We start from the raw sequence: 27,017 nt of genomic DNA on the forward strand, positions 1-27,017 counted from the left end.
CTACTCGTTCTCTGGTATGTTCGCTTTAGTCATCCGTGTAGCGGACCACTTGGATTAATCACACAAACAATGCTCGGAGCTTCGACTGGTGTATCTTTATTCTCTCCTCCTTTCGCCACCGACATTTGACACCGTGAAAACTACAAAATGTGGCAAAAAATAAAAAATAAACACAAATGCCCTAGCACCATACCTCACAGATAATGTGTAGAACAGGGTCCAAACTTTAAATGCGTCACTCCTAGCAAACTTGCACATGAACTCAACTTTATGTTATGAGCCGCAGCTCTTACTGAAAACAAAACAACAATCACATCTCCCTTCGTTTTAAATTAAATAAATCACTCTTTTGGATTAATACAATTTTTCTTCCTACCTCCTTCTGCTTCCAAGGGCGCTAAGTTTGAACTTTGTTTTACATTTGACATACAACAACACAAAAAAAAACGAAGCCAACTACAGTAAAATATCTTCCACAAGTGTCAACAAGGAATATAACAAGTAATTCGTTTGTTCTTGTGTTTTTTCAAACTCTGGAGCAACGTACATCGAACGCGCACAGAAGAACTCGCGCTGAAGAGCTCGCGCTGAAAGTCTCGTGCCGAAAGTTTAGTTCAGCGATAACAGGAGGTAGCAGAATAATCAAATATTCAATAATAAACAAATAAATAAATATAAGGCTGTCATTTACAATCCGTGTTGTGTCGCTGTAGTGGTTTGTGGTGTCGTCTAGTTTAGTCATGCCTCATCATGATCGTGCTGTCCGTGTGTCTTCTATTATATTAACGTAGTTAAGTTAATGTTAAATGTGAAACCCCTTATATATGCTCTTCTCAGCAAGTGTCCTCCCACTGATAACACTTCACCCCCACGTCACAACATAAAACAGATTTATTACAGATTGTTCATCAGTGAACGTTCATCACGCCATCAGCGTCATTTAAACCACTGCGAGCGAGTGGCATCGCATTTGTAGGATTCGTGGAAATGAAGATGGTTTATATTTTTTGTTTGTTAATTTATGTTGGGTGAACGATTCGGAGCTGACCGACAGCTCCAAACTACGAGTTCAGGATGCTGTTTAACGATTATGTCGGGAGCCGCTCGGCTGACAATCTAGACTAACAATATAAACCAATACAAAGCGAAATATACTACAAATTGCACAAATACTAAATGCGATGCCATTCGCTCGCAGAGGTTTAAATGACGCTGATGGCGTGTAGGAACATTCACTGATAACCATACATCTATAATAATAATCCCTTTAAATTTAGTGCTGTCGTTAACGGTCTACCACTGTAGATTCACGTACCCTCCTATAATCTTAATTCGACGTTATCGCTAAACAGTATTCTGAACTAGTAATATAGAGCTGTCTAGCTGGATGTCGGCTAGTATTTCACTCAACATAATTTTTAAACAAAAGTTATGAACCATCTTCATTTCAACAAATGGCGATTCGGAGCTCGTCGGGATGATTTTAAGCGAGTGGCCGATACGCAGAGTCACCCAAGAGTCTTTAGATGTCTGTCAGCAGAGGCAGGCGGCGTTTCTGGACAACGGAGACCACAGTCACGCAGCACTGGTTACACTAAGTGCCACGATTATGTGGCAGCTGCCACAAGGTGCCATTTCTGGGTGGCACAGTGGTCACTTTCGTGCTGCTTACATGTTACTTACACGCCAAACAGGGACCGCACTCTTACAGGAAATTTAGCAGAAAGACGCGCCTCTTAATGACCTCTGATATGTTTTGTGATTGGCCAGATGCAGTTCGATTAGCTCTGAGTTTGTTTGCTCATCCTACGTATCCCGGATGAACCGCATTTCAACCTGAACCTGAATTTCAACCCGAACCTGAATTTCGACCCGAACCTGAATTACGACCCGAACCTGAATTTTGACCCGAACCTGAATTACGACCCGAACCTGAATTTTGACCCGAACCTGAATTGCGACCCGAACCTGAATTGCGACCCGAACCTGAATTTCGACCTGAACCTGAATTTTAACTCGAATTTTTGCATACCTGCGAGGATTTTACAGACTGTTTTTTCAAGTAATAATGATTTCAGGTTCAGGTTCTGGTGACACTATAATAGCTCCATAGACGGTAGGACAGTTTATCACCGGAGTATTACAGTATTGCCTACAAAACACGCAGCCCGAAAGCCTATAGGTTTGAACCTCGCTCTAAACGCTCTGTCTTTATTACATGAAAAGGTGAAATATATCAATAAAATGATAACAGACTCGGTGAAGGTAATATTCCCGTCGATGTTCGTGCTTATGTTCTGGGTGCAGCTCTAACTGCCATTGAACGACCCCACTCCCTCCCCAATTCACGATTATTTTCACACTATACATATTGTGGGATCAAAGATCTGTTTTCAGACATTAGCATGTGCTTGCATGTTTGCTAATTGGACATGACTCCATCACTGTTAAAAAACAGGTTTAAATACATTTACTCTCCGCTTTGCAAACCCAAACGGGTTTCCAGATCTGGATCCACGCTGATGGTTATATGGGACATTCTAGAAATAGAAGACATTATAACCCCCCCCCCCCCCCCCCCCCCCCCCCATATTTAAATCACTGAAGTCCAAAACAATACATTTGTTGATAACCTGCTAATTATCATAAATAAAAATTTGATAATATGCTTGATAAATGTTCCTTAGTTAAAAATACTGAATAGCTATTTGTTGGAAAAAAAAACTCCTTTCCCTGCCTCCTGGTGACAAGCGTTTACATCCATTTTAACATCTAAATTAAGTCTTAAATTTATTGTCCTTTGGGCTATTTTAATTACACCCATCTTTGTAATTAAATGTATCTATCTACATGATACATCTATCTACATATCAGGAAAACATCTCAGGGATTAACACCTCTTCACCTGGGACCTCAAGGTGAAAGGGTTGTGTAAATACACGCACACAGCAAATAAAACATATGAGGTGGGAAAAAGTACAACTGATGCCTGAGCTTGACAAATCATATAATTTAGTATGACCCATATTTCTTAAACACTTAACATAACATGTTAAAATAGAATATATGTTTTAAGAAGTGTTTATGCCATAATGTCCTCTAATAATGGAATGTCCCATATGCTATAGTTTCATTTGACTAATAAAAGATGAAAAGTTTGAAATAAAACCTATGTATTACAGACTATTTGTGACTGTGTGTGTTAAAGTGAAGACTTTTGGATTATTTATAAGAATATAAATAATACACTTTTTAAATGAACAATTGACAAATTATAACATGGTTATACAATATTTCTATGAAAGGTTTTCACTCTAGATCATAATGTTTGATATAATAATAAAGAATCTAATTATGAATATTTCATTGTTTATTCTTACAGTATTTTCAACTCGTGAGTCATGTGTTTGTCTTAGTGAAGATTTAACACTTAGTTACACTTAACTCACAGAAAAATAAAGTCAGGTGTTTTTTGATATGTTGGTGTTTAGTGGGCTAGGTGATACATGTTTAGTTCAAGATCACTTTTATGAATGACGTTCTAAACCAGAATATTGATTGTTTTGTTGTTGTTGTTGTTTTTCAGCTGTGTGAATATCCAGGCAGCAGTCAAAAGAATGGCAACAAGAATGGAACAGTGTTAATCAGCAATCGAATACATATAAAGTATTTCTGGTATATTTAAATACTCTAAATGTGGTGGAATGTACCAAATAACAATCACTCCACTAATAAAATATTATTATTTTTTAGCAACGTTTGATTATTTGACATGATGTAGGTCCTACAGGCAACGGGAGATGCACGCAAAAGCACAGCCTGTGTTGCAAGTGTAATATTAAAGTAGTCTGCAAGAAAGGACACTTGAAGAAACCTGTGTTTACTACAGGACAGATATTCTTCCAGTCGGTTGTGTCCAGCACCATTTTCATGTGCATTGGGATAGTGGCATTAGCACAAATGGCAAAGCACTTTGTAAAGCACTTTGTCTGCTAAATGCCCAAAATGCAAAATGTAAATATATACACTCACTGGCCACTTTATCAGGTACACTTGCTTGTACCAGGTTGGATCCCCTTTAGACTTCAGAACTGCCTTAATCCTTTGTGGCATGGATTCAGTAAGGTACTGGAAACATCCCTCAGAGAGTCTTGTCCATTTTGACATGTTAGCATCACGCAGTTGCTGCAGATTTATCGGCTGCACATTCATGATGCGAAAGATTTATCGGCTGCACATCCCAAAGGTACTCTATTGGATTGATATCTGGTGACTGTGGAGGCCACTCAAGTACAGTGAACTCGTTGTGTTCAAGAAACCGTCTGAGATAATTCACGCTTTATGACATAGCCCCATCAGAAGATGAGTACACTGTCGTCATAAAGGGATGGACAAGGTCAGCAACAATACTCAGGGAGGCTTTGGCTTTGACACAATGCTCAATTGGTACTAATGGGCCCAAAGTGTGCCAGCAAAATATCTCCCACACCATTGCAACACCACCACCAGCCTGAGCCGCTGATACAAGGCAGGATGGATCCATATATACCCTCCATATAAATAATATTCCATATAAACTCTACAAATATTTATCAGCTTTAGGCCTATATTCAGGATGCTAAATTTGCCTATTAGCCTAAGTGGCTCTTTAGATGTGGTACTTAATTTGCAACAAATTCGCATTAAAGCAAATAACTTAAAAATGTAATCAAATAGCCCATGGGCAACAGACGTTTTGCAAATTGAGTCTGGGATAAAAGGGCAATGACCATTCTCTAAAGAACCGTTTATATACTCCCATCGTGTGGTCAACACAGCAATTTACAAGAGCCAGATCACAAACCCAAACTTTGTTAAAATTTACCTAAAGCCATCGCAAAGCAATATGACATATGGGTGTCTGCTTAGAGAACTCCACAACAATGAGCAGAAAGTGTTTTAGTGCAAGGCAGAGCTTAGCTTTTCTAGTTGCTCAACGGATAATTGCGTTGCCAATATGTTCATCATCTACTATGTCATAAAAGAAAGCTCCCAGCAAAAAGTACAAAGACTGGTGCATGACACTTGTGGTGAACTGGAATGAACCAGTGATGTGTAGTCTATAACATCAGAAATGTCAGGTTAAAGAATTGCTCAGACAATTGATTGCACTGAATATACAGCAATCAAAATGTCTGATCAAGGTCTAATTATCATTCCTAATATAAAGGTCTTCTTCTGAAGGTCAGTGTTGGCAGGAACCTCGAGATGAAGCACCCCATTCTATATCTGTGAATTCTCCAAGGCTGCCTGTTTTTGTCTGAAGGGACACTGCTACAGAGCAGATTAGTGTTACTTCCTAAAAGGCTATAATAATGATCTTGTGTCTAGGGTTGCAACGGTATGAGATTTTCACGGTATGATAACCGTCTCAGAAAATACCGCGGTATCACGGTTATCACGGTATCACAGTTAGTTTGTATATTATTAAAAGATACACTGACCCTTAAAGAAATTACAACAAGTTATTTTTGTTCAATTAACTATTTATTGTAGAAACCTGGAACTATTGTATACAAAATGTGTCCTTTAAAAAAAGCTGTACACATGTTTATATAAATACTGCAAAATTAGAGAAACCTAAATCATGGATTTCAGTACAATTATTTAAGTTTAAATTATTTAATATCTGATAAACTCAGCCTGGGTCAGTGTCTGATCAACAACTGTTGTAAACGTTCGTTGTACTGCCAAGTTGGAATATAACCAGATACTGCAGGAAGAGAGGATTTATTTCTGACATCATCACAATAGAGATTTCTATTTTAAGGCTTTCACACCGAGTCTGGTTTTAACATATCAAAAACAGGCACGTTAGAATTTGAACGCATGTAAATTAATGGCGTCTTTTACATCCAGTGAAAGCAAGGACCATAAAAAGCTAGGTTTATACTTTCACTAGTGACCGTAGCGCGCGACTCCGCACAGTTCTTTTGTCTTACGTTAACAAATACGAGCCTCTTTTAATTCCAGGACGAAACATGAGAGAACGTGAAGACGTTAAGATTGGGCGTTTTGGAAATAAACAACCATTAAATAATGTGATGAAAAAGCGAAATTATTTCGAGTATATGTATAAATATTTAACTTAATTAAGTTGAAGGTGCTGGGAAATATTGAAACGGACCTTTAAAGTGACGTACAAGTGTTTTAATTCCACCTTTTAAACGTGTATGAATCCTGCAAACATGACTTTGTTCATTGCGCTGAGGCGCAGCGCGCGCAAAGTTACAAAATTCGAAAGGTGCACGACCTCGCGAATCGACAGCGCGCGAGACCCTCGCGCACGGGCGGAGCCACCGCAATTACGTCATTTTCGCCACTGATTTTAGTTTAGCTTTTTTTTTTTTGTTAAAAAATGTGTTAAGTCTGATGCACTTTCTGCCATTCTCACTGCTGTGTGCCGAGTAGCTGAACCGGAGCGGAGTTGCGCATGCGCGGGTCAGTTTCTCCGCTGGCTTGCTTTTTACCGGTAATAAGCAAACGCACACGGTATGATAACCGTGCATTTTAATACCGTGGTATACCGTGAAACCGGTTACCGCTGCAACCCTACTTGTGTCCAATCTCAGTTTCTTGAAAATAAAATCCCAGATTTCCATTAACACTGAATTTAACTGGATTGTTTTAGTTAATAAATATTTTACCACTTTGAAAGTCTGACTACTTTCATTAGACAAGCCTTAAATAAAGCCGGTCGGGAGCGTACTGAGGGTCCTGTTTCTCATTCTGCAATTCCATCCCTTATTTCTGCATTAATTGTCTGTTTAATACGTCTTTTCCATTTTGGATGGACTTTTCTAAATTTGTCTGTTGCTTTACGTGATTCCCTGATATTTCTCCACAGTCCATTTATTGGTTTTAGTGTCTAGTTTAAGATTCTTGTAGGCTACCTCCTGTCTGTTTATATTAAATCTCTCTTAGACTATATCCGAAAGGATTCCTGGCTATGTCTGCCGCAACATCTATTTTTTTCACCACACGATGACTTAAATGTAACTCCTAGTGACTTATGTTTTAACAATTTCAGCAACTTAGGCTTTAACAAATTAAATAGCTAGATTTTACATATGGGTTCCATACAGAGGGCACACCCACCAACAGGGGGCGCTATGCAAAATGTTATTCGCGTCGATGTGGATTATTTCCGGTTCACTGTGCAAATTGTAGGAACCTTGTCCTTTCAGGCGACATTGTTGTGATTTCAGTATTGTTTATTTTTTTTAAAATACCTCTACATTTAACATGACGGGCTACACAGCGGATGAAAAACTCCGCTTGGCGCAGTTAACGAAACTTAGGCGACAGTGGCTGAAGGACCAGGAGCTTAGCCCACGAGAGCCTGTCATTGAACCCAAACCTCTGGGCCGCGTCGCCAAATTCTGGGCAGGTTTTCTGGAGCCCAAAACCCTGTGGAGGCTATACGTGAGTGCGGGGCTAGTGTTTAACATGGTGCATGATCTTTGGCAGTGATATAAGCGTTTCGGGCTGCAGGGACAAGCCAAAACTATTGAGCAATGCGGTTAAAGCTAGCTACATAGCATCCATAGCAAGTGAGTTGCCTCACTATAGGTTACAAAGGTACTTACTGTCAAGCGGAATATTGTTATATTTGTCTTAGGAAAATACAGAGATTCTAGAAACGGTCAGATATGATCCTACAATGGGGCATAGTACCCAAGAGATCAACCGCTTTCACGGAATGGTATAAGTTGTGAAGTTTAAACTTCTAAGATTCTTTAATTTTTTTGAAGATCCCCAGTTCAGTTTTATACGAATCTCTTCTTAGGTACCTAATTTGAATTCCTAAAAATTGGAAATTTCGAAAGTGCATTATGTTTGACCAAATCTTAAACATTGGGAAATGTACAAAGGAGACCATTGTACATCTTAATTCACAGTCGTACTGCAGTTTAACTTTGATGCACCTCTGATTTCATTTTCACAGACGTTTAAAGTCTACAATGCTGGACTATATACAGCCACGCGTGTCTTGATTCCAGCATGGATTGTGTATTACTACATGAAGTACCATGCTTCTGTGAGTTCACTTTTTTCTGACCTTAGTCACTGATTCAAAACAGGACATCTCTTACTTAACAACTCGTTTATGACTAAATGCCTTTGTTGTATCAGCATGATTGCCATTGCTGGGGAAGTAGACAACATGGTTGATCATGGCATAATTTTATGATTTCATTGTCTTAACAGAAAATGCCAAATGGAATTGTAATGCGGAAACCACAGCTTTTCCCAGTAAGTACATCTGAAACTGTCACCAAATGTAAAAGACTGAATTGATTAGACATCTGAATTTGATTGCCTGTCATGTGTAGATTGGTAATCTGTCATAATTGCTGGTGCTTATGTGTTGCATTGCAGGGTGACACCATTTTGGAAACAGGAGAGGTTGTTCCGGATATCCCTGAGACAGGAGGCCATGGTCACCATTAAAGAGAAAAACATCAGTCTATCAGAAACATCTGTGTCCACCTTGTATAATTAATGGCTTTGTGTGTGTACATATGAATACTTGATTCCATTAAAGATATTTAAACATACATTATACAACTTGTGAAGGTTTAATTAGTATATTGCTCTGTAAAATGCAGCAGTTTGCAAATATACATATACCCATAGCATGTGATGTAGTGCATATATGCATACATTATAGCGTCTGATATAGGTAGAGAATATAGGTAAGATTTAACTTATCAACCTGTGCTTCCACTTAAGTTTTGATACAAATCCCTAGGTTTCATTTTTGTTGTGAACATTCATAGACAATAGTCAAGTCATTTCTGTGTATGTTTCACACCAATAGATCTGAGTTGATTTCATCGTGGCCTCACCTGGCTTTTCTTCTGTAATGTTTCTCAAGGACTGAAAAGTTTTCCTAGTGGTACATCTGCTGATCCAGTGACCTGCAGCAACAGGCTAGTCAAGAGTCCTGGAGATGGAGAGAACCTGAAAACATTAGCTTGCGTTGTCTTGTTCTGTAGATCCAAGTGTGTTCTGCTACAGGCCTGTTGCCTGTATGTCTCTTAGCCTGGTTGCCTCCTAGTCTGGGTGTCTCCTGGCTAGCTCCATAAATCTGGTACGAATAAGGACTTTGTTTCCAGGGAATCGTGGAATACAACTTTTCAGGATAGTGAGTTTTGTGCATGAGTAACAGTGTTAATGTGAGCCAAAAAGGTTTAAATAAAAAGTGCCATACAGAGCCATTTACATCGGAGCCACCACACCCTCTTTACATCGATTCTCGGCTGGATTTCAGGTTTTCAGACTTGCCCCACTTGTAGAACACTTTTTGCTTATGCTTAAAGTCTCTAGGTTCCCATGTTGTTTTCATGCAAAAAAATATGTATTGTACTGTACTTTCATGCTTTCATGTGCAGTCCAATTCCTTAGGAGCAGTGCGCCGTACTCATTAAACAAGGAGAGGTATACAAAATTCTAAAAGCTCTATTAGGTGAGAATAGTTTATTTTTTTATTTTTTATTTTTTTAGAAAAGGTAAGGGTAAATATAAGTGGCTGTTTTATTTTGACACGATAAACCGGAAGCGTTAAATCGTCGTCTTTCACTTCCTTTACAGCGCCGTTGGTGACATAACGATTATTATAAAATATAGTTAGCTCTTTAGCTTAGCTTAATGATATTTTCGACGTCTGTGATATTTTACTTTGGTTTATCATTGTGAGTCGCTAGGAAATTACTACTTCGTGTCATAATAGTGACTATTTGTTGTTTTAGCCAGTTCGGCTAGATATAGATAGCTAGATAGGAGATGTCTAACTTAGTAGTTAGCCCGTAGTTAGCCGGTGGAAGTAGGCGACCGGGACGGTGTGGTCAGCTCGTCTTGCGTGACTCGCCATATTCATATCATGGACACATTTTGAGCACTGGACGGTTGGCTCGGTCACGATAAATGACCCGCCCGGCCAAGCGAGAACTTTACCTTACGCTTAAAGAGATCCGGTAAGTTTCAAACGGGTGTGTTTGGCTCGACGTTGTAAACGTTTGATGGTCGTGGACACATTCTCGGGTTTCTAGACTCAATATGGAGTTAGTACACCTCACCCGTATTACAGCATCTACTCCTCTTTCTCAGATCTTGGAGTGGGTCTGTGGGAATGTTTTTTTTAAACTGAGATGCTATCTCATAATTGACTTACTATCTCGTAATAACGCAATACTAACGAGTTACTATATGGATTTCAAGCAGAAAAAGGCTTCCATAGATGTTGAATGAGAGGACCAGGCTTGCAGTTTCCACAATAGTTCATCCCAGTTGTGTTATATGGGGTTGAGGTCAGGGCACTACGTGGGCCGCTCAAGTTCTAACACACCAAACTCATCCAGCCATGCCTTTATGGACCTTGCTTTGTGTACTGTGGCACCGTCATGCTGGAACACAAAAGTGTCTTCCCCAAATTGTTCTCACAAAGTGGAAAGCATACAATTGTCTAATATGTCTTTATATGCAAAAGCATTAAGATTTCCCTTCACTAGTACTTGGGGGGCCTAGACCGAGTTTGGAAAACAACTCCTGACACAGATTATTAGGCTTTCTCAGTAGGACATTTCTTATTTGAATGTGGTACTTTTGATTAAACCAGATAAAAATGCATGAGTAGTTGATCAAAAGACAAAAAAGTAAAATTCTAAGGGATGTCAGACCTACAGAATACACCTGGTCATAATGTCGAACAATTTTACTAATGATATTTTTTACTAATGATATAATTTTTACTAATGATAACTATTTGTATTTCCAGATTATGGCATCAACCAAGATGAAAATTCGTGTCAGGAAAAAGAGCTCATCCACCCCTGTGTCGAAGGTGATATCCAAAGAAGCGTCCCCAGACTCCAAGTGCCCCATCTGTCTAGATCAGTTCAAAAACATCTCTTATGTGGATACGTGTCTGCATCGCTTTTGTTTCCGCTGCATCCACGAGTGGTCCAAGAACAAAGCCGAGTGTCCCTTATGCAAGCAGCCGTTCAACTCCATCTACCACTCCATAAAGGCTGAGGATGACTTCAAACAGTTCAACCTGCGGCCCACCGACAATGGCTCCTTTGGAAGCCTGGCGGGTCAGAGGTTCCGGTACCGCACCACGCTGACAGGTGGCCGGAGGCCGTCCGCCAGGCGCACGTCCCCACCTCCCGACCACGGGGTGATGTTCGAGGGTCTGGCGGGCGCGGTGGATCGTGGGAACGACCGGGGCTTCCAGCGCATGTGCGCGAGGCTGTCGGTGTGGCGGCGGGCGCAGGCACAGGGCCGGCCACTGCGCACCCCCCAGGAGCAGGAGATGATCCGCTTCCGGAGGACCCTGTACCGCAGGGGCCTGTGGGTCCGGGGCGTTCGGGACGGAGGGCGATCCCGGGAGACGTCAGCAGAGTTCTTCCGGAGAAACCCAGCCTGCCTCCACCGGCTGGTGCCGTGGATCAAACGCGAGCTGACCGTGCTCTACGGCACCCACGGCTCTCTGGTCAACATCGTCCAGCACATCATCATGTCCCAGATCACCCGCTACGACATGCAGGACCCGGCTGTGCTGCAGGAGCTCCGCCCCTTCCTGCTCTCACGCACGGAGCACTTTCTGCACGAGTTCATGAGCTTCGCACGCGCGCCCTTCAACGTGGAGGCGTACGACCAGCACGCCGTCTACGACTGCCCCGCCCCCGCCGCCGAGGAGAGCGGAGGCTCGGACTCGTCTGTGATTGCGCTCTCTGAGGACGAAGAGGCGTCCGTCTCCCAGACAGGCTCCAGCCCTGCCGCCACGCTCAGCCACACGGCCTGGGACGACGAGACCCCGGGCCCGTCCTACTCCGGCGAGGCCACGCGCGTCTTCACCCTGCCGGCCACCGACTCGGACACCGACAGCAGCGCGGAGGAGGCGGGGCCGTCCACAGCTCCTCCTGCCCAGGCCGACGCCCACATAGACGAGGAAGATTGTGGCAGCAGTGGTGAGGAAGACTGTGTAATCGTAGGCTTTGTAAAGCCGACGGTGGACAGGACTCCCGAGCTGGTGCAGCTCTCATCTGATTCTGAGGAATCGGTGCAGGAAGAGCGGGCAGAGAAGCCTCACCTGCCCCAGCATATCCGATTCACCTCAGAGCCCAGCTCGCCCGCGTCCAACCGCTCCGAGCCCAGCTGCCAACCCTCCAGCTTCTCAGCAGCCAAAGAGGAGCCGTCTCGCAGGTGCAGGACCTCTCCACAGACATCCAGCGATGCAAGATCATCTCATTCAGAGCACCACTGCAGACCATCTCAAAGACGAAAGCCATCGCCAAAAAACCATCGGTGTGAGGTTGAGGACAAACAAAGTCGCCACTCCCAGAACAGACGGAAGGATGGATCCGGGTCAAGAAATCGAGATGGAGAGCATTCATCCCACCACCAGAGGAGGTGCTGTTGTTCACGGAGTCCTCGTTCTAGGGAAAGGACAGGAGCCAGAGAGACAAGTGGCAGCTCTTTGTCGTCCCGTCCCCCTTGCCCCCTCCACGGTTTTGAGAGGAACGGTAGCAGCAGGTCTCACATAGAGACCAGCACAAGCTACATGAGACTGGGAAGCCATTCTCGTGCACTCTCCTGGTCCCGTTATCGCACACGTTCCCAATCTAGGTCTCGTGCACGCTCCCGGTCCCACTCACGTTCTCGCTCTTGGTCTCGTGCGCGCTCCCGGTCACGCTCACGGGCACGCTCACAGGCACGCTCCCGATCCAGGTCACGTGCATGCTCAATCAGTAAAAGTAGGAGCAGAGGAGTCCATGGCAGGGATCGCAGGCGCTCAGAGAGCCGCTGCAAAAACTCCTCCCCTTCCTCACACAGGAGGTCACGGCACAAGCCCAGCGGAAAGCGCAAATGCAAATCATTGCACACGGGGCAGACATCTGGAGGCGGGACTTCGGTAGGCACCGCCCAGGAGGAAAGGAGAAGCAGAAAGGATCATCGCAAGAAGAAGAGGAGGAGGAGGAGGAGGAGTGCCAGTGTAGAGATCATTTATGAGGATGGGGTCACAGAGCAGAGCAGCAAACGTCACAGGAAGAAGAAGAAACGTAAGAAGAGCAAGAGGAGGAAGAGGAGTGAGGAGAGGAGAACGCATGGCTGCCCGGCCATCATCACCGTCCCCAGTGACAGCGACGCTGACCAGGAGGCGGCCGCGAACATCGCCGCGGACACAGACTCCGCCCACGTACTCCCACACTGCACTGCAGATGCCCAGACGCTGTCCACAACACCAGCTGGACCTGCAGATGCACCAGAGCTGACCGGTACCACCAGCCGGACTGCATCCCCCCAGCCACTGGGAGGTGCACTGCAGCCTGGGGAGCAGCAAGTGTTAACGGGTGGTGTGAACATTTCATCTGAAGAGCCCCATGGTGACTGATCCACTGATTAGGTCATCTGTGTCCTAAACATAGACGAACATACAAGATGATATCCGAGCACAGAAACAGTTAAAAGCGTATGTGCTGGTTTTAATGCACAGGCCAAATCATTTATTTTCTTAGATTTTTTTGTCATTTTAAAGGGTGGTAATTGATCTCTTGAATTGGTTTATTTTATGGTAATGACATGATATTTCTGATGGTATTATATATGTATCTGAGGAGATGGATGAGCTGTTCTCAGGGATTAAGAACTTGGCTAAATGTCTTTAGTTCAACCTCCCTGTTGTTCCAGGACTATTATCTGTTAAAAACACATGGAACATGGCTGTCTGAAACTGACATACGAGTCTGTTTAGAAGTGAACAGCAATAAACTGTCTAAATGGATTTTTGGTGTGATGTGCACTTTAAACGGGTTAAAAGGGCTGAGATATTTGTTTCTAGCTGCTAAATTAACTTACATCTTTACCAGTAATTATACAACTGTATTACATGCTTTTCTTAAATGTATTCATACCTTTATTACCATACCTTTATACCTCATGATCAATCGTGAAGATAAATATTAAAACAAATTTGACGAGGTAATAGCGAGATACCACCACGGGGGGTCAGTAATACACCTCTAGTCAGTGAGGGATGCAGTTTTTGCTGCAGTAGAAGCACGCGGGCGCTACCATAGAAATCGCACCACATGCGGAACATATGAGGGTTGATTTTCTTTTGCATCTGCGAGAACATGGACACGAGAACGCAAATAAAGGTAATGTTCATTGTCGTTGCACTTTTAGTACTTCCTAATGGGATACTTCACATTTACTGTGGTCATACGTTCACAAGTGAAAAAAAACCCCCGAATTCTCACCAAATGATGTGGTTAGTTGAAGTTGATGCACATGTACTACTCAGGTCAACGGTTCAGTATTAAGGCCCTGATACCACGTGACCTGTCACGCGCAGACCTGCCCGACCTGCGACCGTAACGGTTCTCGTGCCACATGTAACGTGCAGGCGTGAACGTTATCCTCGTCGTTAGGCAGCTCGTTGTAACAGTTAAGTGGTAAATTACTGTAATCCCACAGAGCTCCACTGAACGGAATGAAAGCTAACAAAACAAAACATCCCTGGAGATATCTTGTAAATGTCCTTCTCAATGGTAACCGTAAGCGTTACTCATCCTGTTGAGACCAGACGAAAGTTGCCGTATATATTTTAAATGGTCATATAATCCCATTTCCTGTTAGATTGGTATAATCGGCGGATCTGGACTTGATGATCCAGACATCCTGCAGGAGAGGACGGAGCGGTTTGTGGACACTCCCTATGGAAAGGTGAGCTGAAGTTTGTTCATGCAAAGTAGGTAAACACACAATCATGGATTCCTTCATAACCCTGCGATCACCCTTTTTAGACACACTCAAATGATCTGTGTTTCATAGATTAAATGCATGTAGTGTATTCATCTCACAGGATGGACGTTATGTCGACTTTATACACAGCTGTTTGTGTAGCTATTAGACCTGCAGTGACAGTAAAATGTAAACTGCTCTTACACACTTTACCCCCATCTACCAGCCATCAGATGCACTTATTGTTGGCAAAATCAAAGATGTCAGCTGTGTGCTTCTTGCCAGGTAAATCCACTGCGACATATCCATTTCATTAACAATGTTTGTTTTTCACTCTTCTTTAATTTCTTCATCATTTTAGATGACGAACAGAGTTCAGTTTGTTAATGGAAGGAGAGACGCTAACCTGTATTGTTTTCTTGTAAGGCATGGCAGACAGCACACGATCATGCCTTCCGATGTGAACTACCGGGCCAACATCTGGGCCCTGAAGGAGGAAGGCTGCACACATGTCCTGGTGACCACGGCCTGCGGCTCGCTCCAAGAGGACATCCGGCCCGGGGACGTAGTCCTGCCGGACCAGTTCATCGATAGGTGTGTCCTGCTCGGTCTCCCTCTGCTGTCTGTGTGTCCTGCTCGGTCTCCCTCCGCTGTCTGTGTGTCCTGCTCGGTCTCCCTCCGCTGTCTGTGTGTCCTGCTCGGTCTCCCTCCGCTGTCTGTGTGTCCTGCTCGGTCTCCCTCCGCTGTCTGTGTGTCCTGCTCGGTCTCCCTCCGCTGTCTGTGTGTCCTGCTCGGTCTCCCTCCGCTGTCTGTGTGTCCTGCTCGGTCTCCCTCCGCTGTCTGTGTGTCCTGCTCGGTCTCCCTCCGCTGTCTGTGTGTCCTGCTCGGTCTCCCTCCGCTGTCTGTGTGTCCTGCTCGGTCTCCCTCCGCTGTCTGTGTGTCCTGCTCGGTCTCCCTCCGCTGTCTGTGTGTCCTGCTCGGTCTCCCTCCGCTGTCTGTGTGTCCTGCTCGGTCTCCCTCCGCTGTCTGTGTGTCCTGCTCGGTCTCCCTCGGCTGTCCGTGTGTCCTGCTCGGTCTCCCTCGGCTGTCCGTGTGTCCTGCTCGGTCTCCCTCCGCTGTCTTGGCGTAGTTCAAGGTGTGGAGTCCCATCTTTGTTCCAGAGTGTCATAGTGCTTGCCTGTTGGACCATGCCGTGTGTTTGGATCTCTGGCTGTTGGGCAGTGGTATCCCATATCTGGCTCCTATAGACCACTGCACCTCTAGATGGCTCAGAGGTCATCACAGGTCACAGATCCATCACAGAGTTCGTCCACGTGTACTGATGACTCACTGGAACCCACTGGAAAAATACCCAACACTATGTAGACCAAGCTAGCCAATCAGCTGCAGAGTAATGAAGAATGCAGTCTCTGCGATATGTAACGTTTTTCACATATCATCAGTTCTCTGATCTCTGAAGTGGTGGCGGTGGGGTGTTGCCGGTGCACATTTGTAAACTGTGATCTGAAGATGATCTTTTGAGATTTTATTCCACTCTGAATTCTTTCTTCTGGGTTCAGGAGGCTGGGGTCACAGGAATACGCTTTATCTGTGTTTCAGTTCAGATTAAGTTAATCTCTGCTCGACCGGCAGGTGGTGGTATGTTGAGTCTGTACACTGCAGACCGCACCGCGCCTGTTAGGCCCGAAAGTGCAAACACTTCATCTATTATTGCCGCAACCCAAGATGCAACAGAGTGTCCGTGGGAAACCACGTTTGCTGGCATACGGCTGCTCTCACTGCAGCCCGGGCGAAGACGCTGAGCTGGACTGAGGTTTTGTGGGACGACCATCACGTGATTGTTTCCTCCTGCTTCCTTCTTGCTGTTCTACCACCATATAGGCTTTTAAAATGCTGCCGTATTACCTTTTATCTGGCACAACACCAAGATATTGTCAGTAGTCCAACCATTCAAGTCTGTAGTGAGGGTTTTAAATATGTGTCCGTGTTCCAGCTATGCCAGTCTGGGAAGCAGGATTTTGGTTTGCCTCCTGCCAGCCACCGTACACCGTATTGAATGACCTGTGCTCTAAGAAGCTGAATCTCCATCAATATATTATTTCTTTAATCACAACTAAATGTGACGTGGTCAGTATTTTCACACTAGATGACGTTTAGTCAGTTTTAGTTCTGGTTTGCCCCAAGTGTTAATATGAGGCTCAGAAGCCTTTAAGAGTTTAAATAGTTTCAGGCAATCTTGTTTTTAAAGATAGTAATAAGGAGTAATAGAATTATAGCATTGAACTCTCTAAAAATCTCACCCTGTTCCCTTCCAAATTTAGAGCCCACAACACCAGAAGACCTGCCCACTTCCTTTGTCTTTCATTGTATTCCACTGTCATTAAACGTGGCAGTCAAACCAGAGCATGATTGGGAAATGCTTTGTTTGTCATTGCAATTTGTTTGTGGGTGAGGGAGGGGGGGAGGGACATGGTATGACTGCTTTACCTTGCTGAACAAAGCGGGGGGGTTGGTTCTTACCCAGTTAGCAGGAACTTCATTAGTTTACATTAGTTCCTCCTCATGGTTTCCTAACCGACTTGTGGAATTGTGTAGTTGTAGTTCTGAATTGGCCTGCTCGACAAGGTCGACCATGAACGCAGAGCAGCCAGTCTGTCCCGTCTGGAACTGCCCTGCAGGAATGTACCGGTTAGAGTTTAGGGTTTAGGGATGGTGGTTAGTGCTTAGGGTTTAGGTTAAGGGGTTAGGATTCTCCCTGCCAATCCCCAGAAAATACATGTCGTCATGGTGATTAATGAGTTATGTAGTTGTGCTGTTTCTGTTTCTTACATCAGTATATGTGCTGTCAGTCAGTTATGCTGAGAAATGACATTCTTATTCTGCATTTTTCTGTTCTGACTAAGAACAGTATCCTTTCCTAAGAGTTATATACAGTTGAAACCAGAAGTTTACATACACTGTATAAAAAGACACATGTGCATTTTTTTTCCTCACTGTCTCACATGAAATCAGAATAAACCTCTACCTGTTTTACGTCAATTAGGATTACCAAAATTATTTCTATAGAATAATTAGAGGGAGAATTTTTAAGGCATTTTAAATTTATTTTATTTAAGGCAATTTAATCCTAATTGACCTAAAACAGGAAGAGTTTGTTCTGATTTCATGCAAGACAGTGAGAAAAAAAATGCATGTGTCTTTTTTTTATATGTAGTGTATGTAAACTTCTGGTTTCAACTGTATATACACCCACCGTTCACTTTATTAGGTACACCTTGCTAGTACCAGGTTGGACCCCCTTTTGCCTTCAGAACCGTCTTAATCCTTCGTGGCATAGATTCAACAAGGTACTGGAAACATTCCTCAGAGCGTTTGGTTCATATTGACATGATGGCATCACGCAGTTACTGCAGATTTGTGGGCTGCACATCCATGATGTGAATCTCCTGTTCCACCACATCCCAAAGATGTTCTATTGGATCTGGTGACTGTGGAGGCCATTCGAGTACAGAGAACTCATTGTCGTGAAACCAGTCTGAGATGATTTGCGCTTTATGGTATGGCGTGTTATCCTGCTGTAAGTAGCCATCAGAAGATGGGTACACTGTGGTCATAAAGGGATGGACATGGTCAGCAACAATACTCATGTAGGCTATGGTGTTGACATGATGCTCAATTGGTACTAATGGGCCAAAAGTGTGCCAGGAAAATATCCCCCAATATAACAACTGGTTATTTGAGTTACTGTTGCCGCTCTATCAGCTCAAACCAGTCTGGTCATTCTCCTCTGACCTCTGGCATCAACAAGGCATTTGCGTCCACAGAACTGCTGTTCACTGGATATTTTCTCTTTTGTGGACCATTCTCTGTAAACCCTAGAGATGGGTGTGTGTGAAAATCCCAGTAGATCAGCAGTTTCTGAAATGCAGCCCGTCTGGCACCAACAACCATGCAACGTTTAAAGTCACTTAAATCACCAGTTTTGAACTGCAGCAGATCGTCTTGGACATGTCTACATGCCTAAATGCATTGAGTTGCATGCCTTTAGTTGCATTGAGTTGAATGCAATTTTTTTTTAATGCAAACGTTTGTCATTGGCACGAGTAACCAAAGGTTTGGCTATAGCAGCCCGGCCGTGTATATTGAACCTGTGGTGCTCCCGACGGACAGTTATGGTGGAAACAGGAGAGTTGAGGTGCACATTTAATTCTCCCGTGATTTGGGCAGCCGTGGTTTTATGTTTTTTGGATACAACTCAGGTTGGCACCCGAACATCGCTGTCAGACAGCTTCCTCCTGCGTCCACAGTTAATCCTGTTGGGTGTAGTTGGTCCTTCATGGTGGTATGCTGACATTACCCTGGATACCGTGACTCTTGATACATCACAAAGACTTGCTATCTTGATCACAGATGCACCAGCAAGACGTGCACCAACAATTTGTCCTCGTTTGAATTTGTCCTCTTTTTGGTCTGTCACCCATAATGTTGTGTGCATTGCAATATTTTGAGCAAAACTCTGTACCCTGCATATTGAACCTTCACACTCTGGTCTTACTGGTGCAATGTGCAAGTAATGAAGATTGACCACCAGGCTGATCCAATTTAGCCATGAAACCTCCCACACTAAAATGACTTAAATTTAATTGTCCAAATCCTGCATATAATTCTTAGGATACAGGATATATACAGTATATAGAGCATAGGACACATGCATGGGGAAACGGAGTAATAAACTAAATGAAGGATTTAAAGATACTTGTATTGTTCTTCCATGTTTGTGTCTTACCAAGACAGCAGCTGAAGACCTGGTCCAGGATCAGAGAGTGTAGTCTGTGCAGGATTACATCCAGCATAATCCTGAACCTAGATCAGCCCTTTCTGTTCTTAGAGGTTTATCCATTAGCTGTTCTGTCTAGAGATGCATTCTGCCTCTGATCCACGGTTTGCATTTGCGTGGTACACAGACAGTTCCATCAAATCGTGTGTGCGTGTGCGTGCGTGTGTGCGTGTGCGTGCGTGTGTGCGTGTGCGTGCGTGTGTGTGTGTGTGTGTGTGTGCGTGTGTGTGTGTGTGTGTGTGAGACTCCTGGAAACCGCAGTGTCACAGTGAAAAGCGCTGCAGGTGGTTTCAGTCCAAACGTACCACCGCTGGTGCGTCGCCATGGCAATAGCAGTGTAACATTCCTAATCTGTCATGTGTGGTGCTGATGTTTTTCCTCTCCATGTTGCTCTTTTTGCTGACTCTTGTAAGACGTTTCTAACATCATCTCTGACTTGTCTGTCTATCCCCTGCAGAGAACCGTTTCTCAGTTATAAACAGAACGGTGTGTGTGTTCTCTCACCTGTACGCAGCTGGGATTTCCTGTTTCTGATGCACCTAAATGTACTAAAGATAGAATTATATTTAAAATGGGGAAGTAAGATGTCAGTTATGGATCCCAATGTCTAAAGGGCAGCACTGTTCGGTTGTGTTGACTTGCAAACTCTTGCATCATGTCACTGAAGCCATTTTGAGACAACAATGCAAAAGTGCAAAAAAGCAAAGTAGCAAAAAGGGCAAATCATGAGTCCTGCATTGCTGATGATTCTTTCCTGAATATTTTGCCGTCAGTAATGATGCTGCATATTCATTGCAATCCTAGTGCATCTGTGTCCACAATTGTTGCACTGAAAGCTGTAAAACGGCCAGAAGCTCTCTGGAAGGTGCTGTAGTAAAACAGACCTTGATAGAAAGATGTTGGAGTTTGGCTTCTGAGAGTCAATGTTTCCTGTCTGCACCCTTAATCAGACGTAATTTACATGGCATGTGTGTGGGTGATGGGACATGACGGCAGTGGATACACCTTCTCTGTCTCTCTGTAAATGCCAGGACTACGAAACGAGCTCAGACGTTTTATGATGGATGCCACAGCTGTGCTCCAGGGGTGTGTCACATTCCTATGGCTGAACCCTTCTGCACCAGGACCAGAGAGGTCAGGCCCCCTCAAACCACTCTCTCTCTCGCTCTCTCTCTCTCTCGCGCTCTCACTCTCTCGCTCTCTCACTCTCCTGCTCTCGTTAGCCGTGGCAGGAAGATGGTGTTCCAGTGTCCAGTGTGTAACGGTATTAAGGTGCACAACCTGTCGTGTGGTCTTGCATGCTCTTCCAGTCCTTTGTGTGTGCGTGTTTGAGATGGTATCGCTCCTGCCCACCATCCTCCTCTCAGGTGCTGGCGGAGGTAGCGTTGGGTCTGGGTCTCCGATGTCATCCCCAGGGGGTGGTGCTGACCATCGAGGGACCTCGCTTCTCCTCCCGAGCCGAGAGCCTCATGTTCCGGAAGTGGGGTGCCGACATCATCAACATGACCACTGTGCCTGAGGTGGTGCTGGCCAAAGAGGCGGGGCTCTGTTACGCAGCCATCGCCTTGGCAACCGACTATGACTGCTGGAAGGAGCACGAGGAAGCAGTGAGTATGTGTGTGTCTGCCTGCATGTGTGTCTGCCTGCCTGCGTGTGTGTGTGTACGTCTGCCAGCCTGTGTGTGTGTGTCTGCCTGCCTGCCTGTGTGTGTCTGCCTGTGTGTGTCTGCCTGTGTGTGTCTGCCTGCCTGCCTGCCTGCATGTGTGTGTGTCTGCCTGTCTGCGTGTGTGTGTTTGTGTCTGCGTGTGCCCACCTGCGTGTGAGTGTGTGGTCGCACTCTTAAAGCTTCACAAATGTTAGGGTTCAATAACAGTCCAAACCTCAAACTACAAAGTTTGCCAGTACTGTTCATGAAAACACAGCTCACAATCATGAGTCAGGTCCTAAACTTGGAACAAAGAGCATCCAAAGAGGTAGGTGTGTGTGTGTGTGTGTGTGTGTGTGTGTGTGTGTGTGTGTGTGTGTGTGTGTGTGTGTGTGTGTGTGTGTGTGTGTGTGTGTGTGTGTGTGTGTGTGTGTGTGTGTGTGTGTGTGCTGACATCATTTAGCAGCTCCTAGACTAATCCCACACACATGCAGTACCCAGCATTCCTCATCACGACCTCCCTCTATAATCTCAGACTAATGAAGATTTCTTTGGTGGCAGTAAAACAAGAGGAGGAAATATAAACTAATCAAATATTAATCTTGTCCATACATGCATAAACTTTCCTCAGCAATCCTTCACCCAAATATCATCAGGGCACATTCATTAGCACCTTTGTCAGAAGCAGCTCACCCCAACCTGCTTACAGATGACCACACTGACCACATCACTGCCTGCTGACCGGATATTGGTGGGGTGGGTGGGGGGGGTTTTCTCTGACCAGTATTAACAGTGTTGGGTGAGCACATTTATCAGGGTTTGTGACACTGATGGTTCATTAGTGACTGCACTTTTTGCGAAGAGCTCTATTTTAATACAAATTGTGATCCTGAAAGTTAAGAGAAACCAGATATTTTACCAGAGAAAGTATACTATACTATATTTATCTACAATAAACTAGGAAAATGGTACTAATCAAAATGTCATTGGAAGAGTATTACAGTAAGGCTTACAGTGAGCAACAAAGCATTTCCCCATCATGCTCTAGAATAGACGTCTTCCTTGGGGGGCTCTATCCAGAACCCCTGATGGTGTCGTGTATGGCTGTGGGTGAAGAGGACGAGTGCCGTATCTGGCTGTAATAGGGCCCACTCACCCTCAGCATGCCCCCCTCAGTCTCGCCCCCTGGTGGTCAGTATGAAGCTGGAGGTTAGTGGTGAGCAAAGGGAGATGTGAAACTGCTTAATGTTTCTGCAGCTCTTTCGGTTGGCCAATTGGATCCGGAAACTAAAGTTTATTTTGCATTAGTCTATGAGTTACTGATGTTTACTGACGCTAGGAGAGACCTCAGGTTAACACCTCTGTACAACTCAGTTTGATAATGTCCTTATCACAGATGCGTTCAGCAAACACTTCCGCTGGCCGGATTACTGAGCGTCTGCCAGCAGCTGCTGTAAGACCAGCGTTTGATTCCTGCTGCATTTAAAACTCTCCCCCCCCTCCCCTCCCCGCCCACACCACATCCTTCCGGCAGGCGCTCTCCCTCCCTCTCTCCTTCCCTCCCTCTCCTCCTCCTCCTCCTTCTCTCCTCCGGAACAGTGTCCGGTGTGAGGGCAGCCTCGCGCTGACTCACTCTTGACTCACAGCACCCGGGTGTTAGATCTCTCGGTTGTGCTCGCTGCCTCTTGTAGCTCGGTCAGCTACAGCGCTGTACTCAATACACTCCAGCCTACAGGTACGCCCTGGGTGGAAAAGTGTCCACAGGTGTCTTAATGTCCACAGGGGCACAGTGGTGATGGCGATATTCCTTCAAAGGGAAGCTACAGTGGAGAAGTGAGATCTGGGTTGTTTCTGTCCTGTGCCTGGTGTCCTGGGCCTGGTGTCCTGGGCCTGGTGTCCTGGGCCTGGTGTCCTGGGCTTCCCTCCTTATGTTTTTGTCGATTTTAGTTTGACCTGAGGTCTGCTGGCACTTTGATTTTATTCACGGAGTTTTGGCTCCATTCCATTCTGAATGACCACTGGGAGGAAGTAATCATGTTGGTCTTTAAGGAAAAAAACATTCAGTTTCATTTCTGAATGCAGGTTTGAAATAACTACTCAGAATACCACGTGACTCGTGAGTTTAATTCTGCATCACTGATCTACGGGAGGGAAGGGCTGTTGTGTCTTGGAGACGATACTTCAGTCTTCCAATCTGGACAATCTTGTATTTACAGACAACAGATGAGTCTAGATAATGTGTAAGTTGTTGCCAGCTGATAGATGTTTTATAGTTGTAGTTTCATTTGTTCATGTTAAAACTGGTATGGGCACTTTCTACATGACAGGATGCAAAAAAAAAAAACAAAACAAAACCCCACTGTCAGTGAGACAAACTGATCAGTGAGACAGATTCTAGAGAGGCTTCCCTGACCATTGTGGGATTGTGGGAGTGTTTTATTAAGAGTGCCTTCATGTTGGCTCAGTGCTGTGTGTTGGGCTCTTAACCCACATCTTGGCCTAATTTATAGTAGAATCAGTCTGATGTGTGTGATGTGATGATCTAGAAAATATATTATTACAGGAGTGATAACACTGATATTGTCAAACATTCTCTCAATCATTTTTAAATCAATTCTAGAATGCTTGTAGCATGTTAAATATAAAACCTAATGTGGTCTTTTAAGGTCTGTGTGGACAACGTCCTGAAGACCATGAAGGAGAATGCCAGCAAAGCCAGCAACATCCTGCTGACTGCCATTCCACTGCTAGGCAAGACAGACTGGGAGAAGACCATCGCTGAACACAGAGTAAGGCTTACACACACACACACACACACACACGAGAAGACCATCGCTGAACACAGAGTAAGGCTTACACACACACACACGGGAGAAGACCATCGCTGAACACAGAGTAAAACTTCCCCTCTCTCACACACACACACAGGAGAAGATCTTCACTGAGCACAGAGTAAAACTTCCCCTCTCACACACACCCACACACAGGAGAAGATCTTCACTGAGCACAGAGTAAGACTTCCTCACTCACACACATGAGAAGGTCATCTCTAAGAACAGTAAGGCTTCCTCTGGCACGCGCACATACACACACAAGTTTCCTGCATTTCGCCCTCAGACTGATGAACTAAAATGCTGCTGCTGGCAACAGTGGTGTACCAGGTGTGCTCCAGGCCACACCAGGTGATGTGGATGGGGCGGAGCTTTAGGGACTCGTGCCAGGTTTGGAGATGGCTGAGATGTTTCACATTCTGAATGGCTAAGACAATGCCACTGTAATCAAGTCCAAACCACATGCCTCACACATCGCCAGTTTTGGAATCCGGCTTGTCCTGTAGGCCTTGTATGATCGTCAGATACCATTTACAAGAAATGATGGGCAAACCTGTGCACCTCCATGTGTGAAGCCTGACACGTTTCTGTATAACATCTTGATATTATGCACAGATAATTCGAGCATTAATCTGCAGGCTGCGTTGCGTTATGCCCGGTGTACCTGTGTGGCGAGCACAGGCCAAATGTTTCCTCTACGGTTCGCTCCTCCTCCAGACGGTTTTTCACTGCAGCTTTGCTGGACTGAGCAACCGATCCGAGCTCTGACTGAAACACCACACACAGCACACAGTTTGTTCACAGCACTGAGTCACTTCATTAGCTTTATTCAATCTTTTTTTTTTTTTTTTTTGGACCCAGACACTAACGCAGAAAACGCAGGCAACCAGAGGGCTTCTCTCTCTCCAGGCCTCAGACGCTTGAGCACCTTCCTGAACCTCATTTGTTCTTAGAAATAGCACCTGGGGGAAAAGCTGCCTGCCTGTTTTCTTGTATGAAAGTCAGACTGAATGATCCACAGGGGAATACCCCACACTGTACGAGCTGTGTGTCTGTGTGCCTGAACGAGTGGTGTGTATTTGACGTGTGTGTCTCCTCTGTGTTTGTGCAGGCAATGGCGAGCTCTGCGGTTATGCTGCCCAGGCAGTGATGCTCCTCCGACGCTGATGGAAGACTGAATCAGCTGACACACACACGCACACACACATACACACACACACACACACACTCCACATTCTTCTATTAGTCACCGGCTAGAAACAGAGTCCATGCTGTGCTTCAGACCTCTTTAGACCCGCTTTACCATTAACGAAGCTTAACACGGTGGACACGCACGCATTTTACATCACAATGGACACATTTTACACCATGTTCAAGGTTCATTACATGAGCAACATGGCTCTTCATGTTCCTCTGTTTTCCTGTTAACTTCCTGTTTACGGACAGAACTCCGTTCATCAATCGTCTTTTTTCCCCTTTAGAGAACTGTAAGCCTTAGAACATTGCAGGGGTCAGATTTTAGGAGGGGATGCTTTCTCAAATCACTTGAATCTTGCATCCCTCGTGTGTTGCTTGAGTTAGGTGCTGATGATCAGGGGAGCCGTGCTATCCTGTGTCAGAGTGCTGACCTCTGCTAACCTTTCAGTTCTGTCCAGTTCCTGGTTGCTATTAAAATGTAAATGTTGTTTGGATTAGAGAGGTACAGACGTCTATTGCTGTGGGAGGAAAACTCTTGACCAGAGATTTCTGTATGTGGCAGTGGTGAATAAGAGTAAAAATAAATGACCACCATTTATAATCAAACCATGGGTGTTTATTTTCTTTTCTTGAGGTAGGCATTCACATGATATTAACGTGTGTCCACCGTGCTGGTTTCACTTTGAAAACCAGGAAGTGGCTTGGCTGGGTGACTTGGCTGTGTGTAGGCGTGTTATGCACAGACGTCCTGTTCTTTACATGTACACTGTACGCTCTTACATTGCAATAATCAACTACTCTGATGCCTTCTGTGGCTTTAATAAATCATATAATCAAGATGTTCTATGGTTCTTTTTGGGAGACAATCACTACAAAGCATCTATTTTTCTAAAGTCTCTGGATGGCCTCTAAAATATGCTGTTTAGTGTGGTGTAATGATATTTCTTGACTCTTTTGTTTATACTGCTTCGATATTTTTGATGGAATCATGCACTATTTGGCATATTGACATTAAAATAAAAGGCGTATGTATATAATTTGACGTAAACACAGTAGCCGAGTCACGGTGGTTGTGAAGACCTGAACATCAAGCCTTTAATTCTGATGTTAACTCTGGATCCAGTCAATAAAACCGAAAGTAGCCTTTTTCTTAACTAATGCAGTAGTCTAAAAAATCCACATATTGTTCACTAACAATGCTGAACATGTGGGTACAAAAATTAAGACAGGTAAGCAAAATGAAACCTAACTTGTATATTTACTTTTGAATTAATATTATATTACCACCTTAAAATCTACAAAAAATAAATAAAGGAAATTTGTGTATAGAAATGTGATATTAGGCGATAGCACCCGGACATTTTTGTTAAGCATTTTCTCCGACACAAAGTTGGTTCTTTGTGCACGCGCCTCTGGTCTCCGCTTATTGTTCGCTTGCGCGTGTAGCATTTTGCACTACTGTGTCAAAATTATTTGCAGAGCTCCGTCTGGTTGTAAATGATAAGCTCGCGATTCGGGGCGTCACTTGTGTTGTCTGAGCGTCTGCTTGCATTTAGGACAAGACAGTATAAAAGCAGCAGACAATAGACAACATGCAAACTAAATAAACCTATACGGCGAACCTTTGACGTTTTCTAAAATATAAATCAGTATCACGTTTTGGGTGACAGCCCAAGAAAATAAACCGAGCATCAATTTAAAATCCTGAAAAACGAGA

At 44.3% G+C, this 27,017-nt stretch overlaps 3 protein-coding genes across 5 annotated transcripts; all 3 read left to right on the forward strand.

Annotated features, from left to right (window-relative positions):
- Window positions 1-7,179: 7,179 nt before the first annotated feature.
- ndufb6 (NADH:ubiquinone oxidoreductase subunit B) lies at window positions 7,180-8,600 on the forward strand. Its single transcript, XM_076974597.1, has 4 exons — window positions 7,180-7,464; window positions 7,988-8,080; window positions 8,251-8,295; window positions 8,422-8,600. The coding sequence occupies exons 1-4, from the start codon at window positions 7,285-7,287 to the stop codon at window positions 8,491-8,493; spliced, it is 390 nt and encodes a 129-aa protein (XP_076830712.1). The 5' UTR covers window positions 7,180-7,284; the 3' UTR covers window positions 8,494-8,600.
- Window positions 8,601-9,603: 1,003 nt separating this feature from the next.
- Window positions 9,604-13,893, forward strand: toporsa (topoisomerase I binding, arginine/serine-rich a). Its single transcript, XM_076973776.1, has 2 exons — window positions 9,604-10,019; window positions 10,820-13,893. The coding sequence occupies exon 2, from the start codon at window positions 10,823-10,825 to the stop codon at window positions 13,436-13,438; it is 2,616 nt and encodes an 871-aa protein (XP_076829891.1). The 5' UTR covers window positions 9,604-10,019; window positions 10,820-10,822; the 3' UTR covers window positions 13,439-13,893.
- A 164-nt stretch (window positions 13,894-14,057) lies between these two features.
- On the forward strand, window positions 14,058-26,139 carry mtap (methylthioadenosine phosphorylase). 3 transcript variants are annotated; one of them, XM_076973778.1, is made up of 8 exons: window positions 14,058-14,204; window positions 14,686-14,772; window positions 15,017-15,075; window positions 15,217-15,384; window positions 20,659-20,761; window positions 20,995-21,234; window positions 23,939-24,061; window positions 25,215-26,139. In XM_076973778.1, the coding sequence occupies exons 1-8, from the start codon at window positions 14,181-14,183 to the stop codon at window positions 25,251-25,253; spliced, it is 843 nt and encodes a 280-aa protein (XP_076829893.1). In that variant the 5' UTR covers window positions 14,058-14,180; the 3' UTR covers window positions 25,254-26,139. The 3 variants fall into 3 exon arrangements, with proteins under 3 accessions (XP_076829893.1, XP_076829892.1, XP_076829894.1); XM_076973777.1 differs by lacking the exon at window positions 14,058-14,204 and adding an exon at window positions 14,442-14,578; XM_076973779.1 differs by lacking the exon at window positions 14,058-14,204 and adding an exon at window positions 14,446-14,597.
- Window positions 26,140-27,017: the final 878 nt, after the last annotated feature.

Source organism: Brachyhypopomus gauderio, chromosome 15 (genome assembly GCF_052324685.1).
Source record: "Brachyhypopomus gauderio isolate BG-103 chromosome 15, BGAUD_0.2, whole genome shotgun sequence".
Classification (NCBI taxonomy): domain Eukaryota; kingdom Metazoa; phylum Chordata; class Actinopteri; order Gymnotiformes; family Hypopomidae; genus Brachyhypopomus; species Brachyhypopomus gauderio.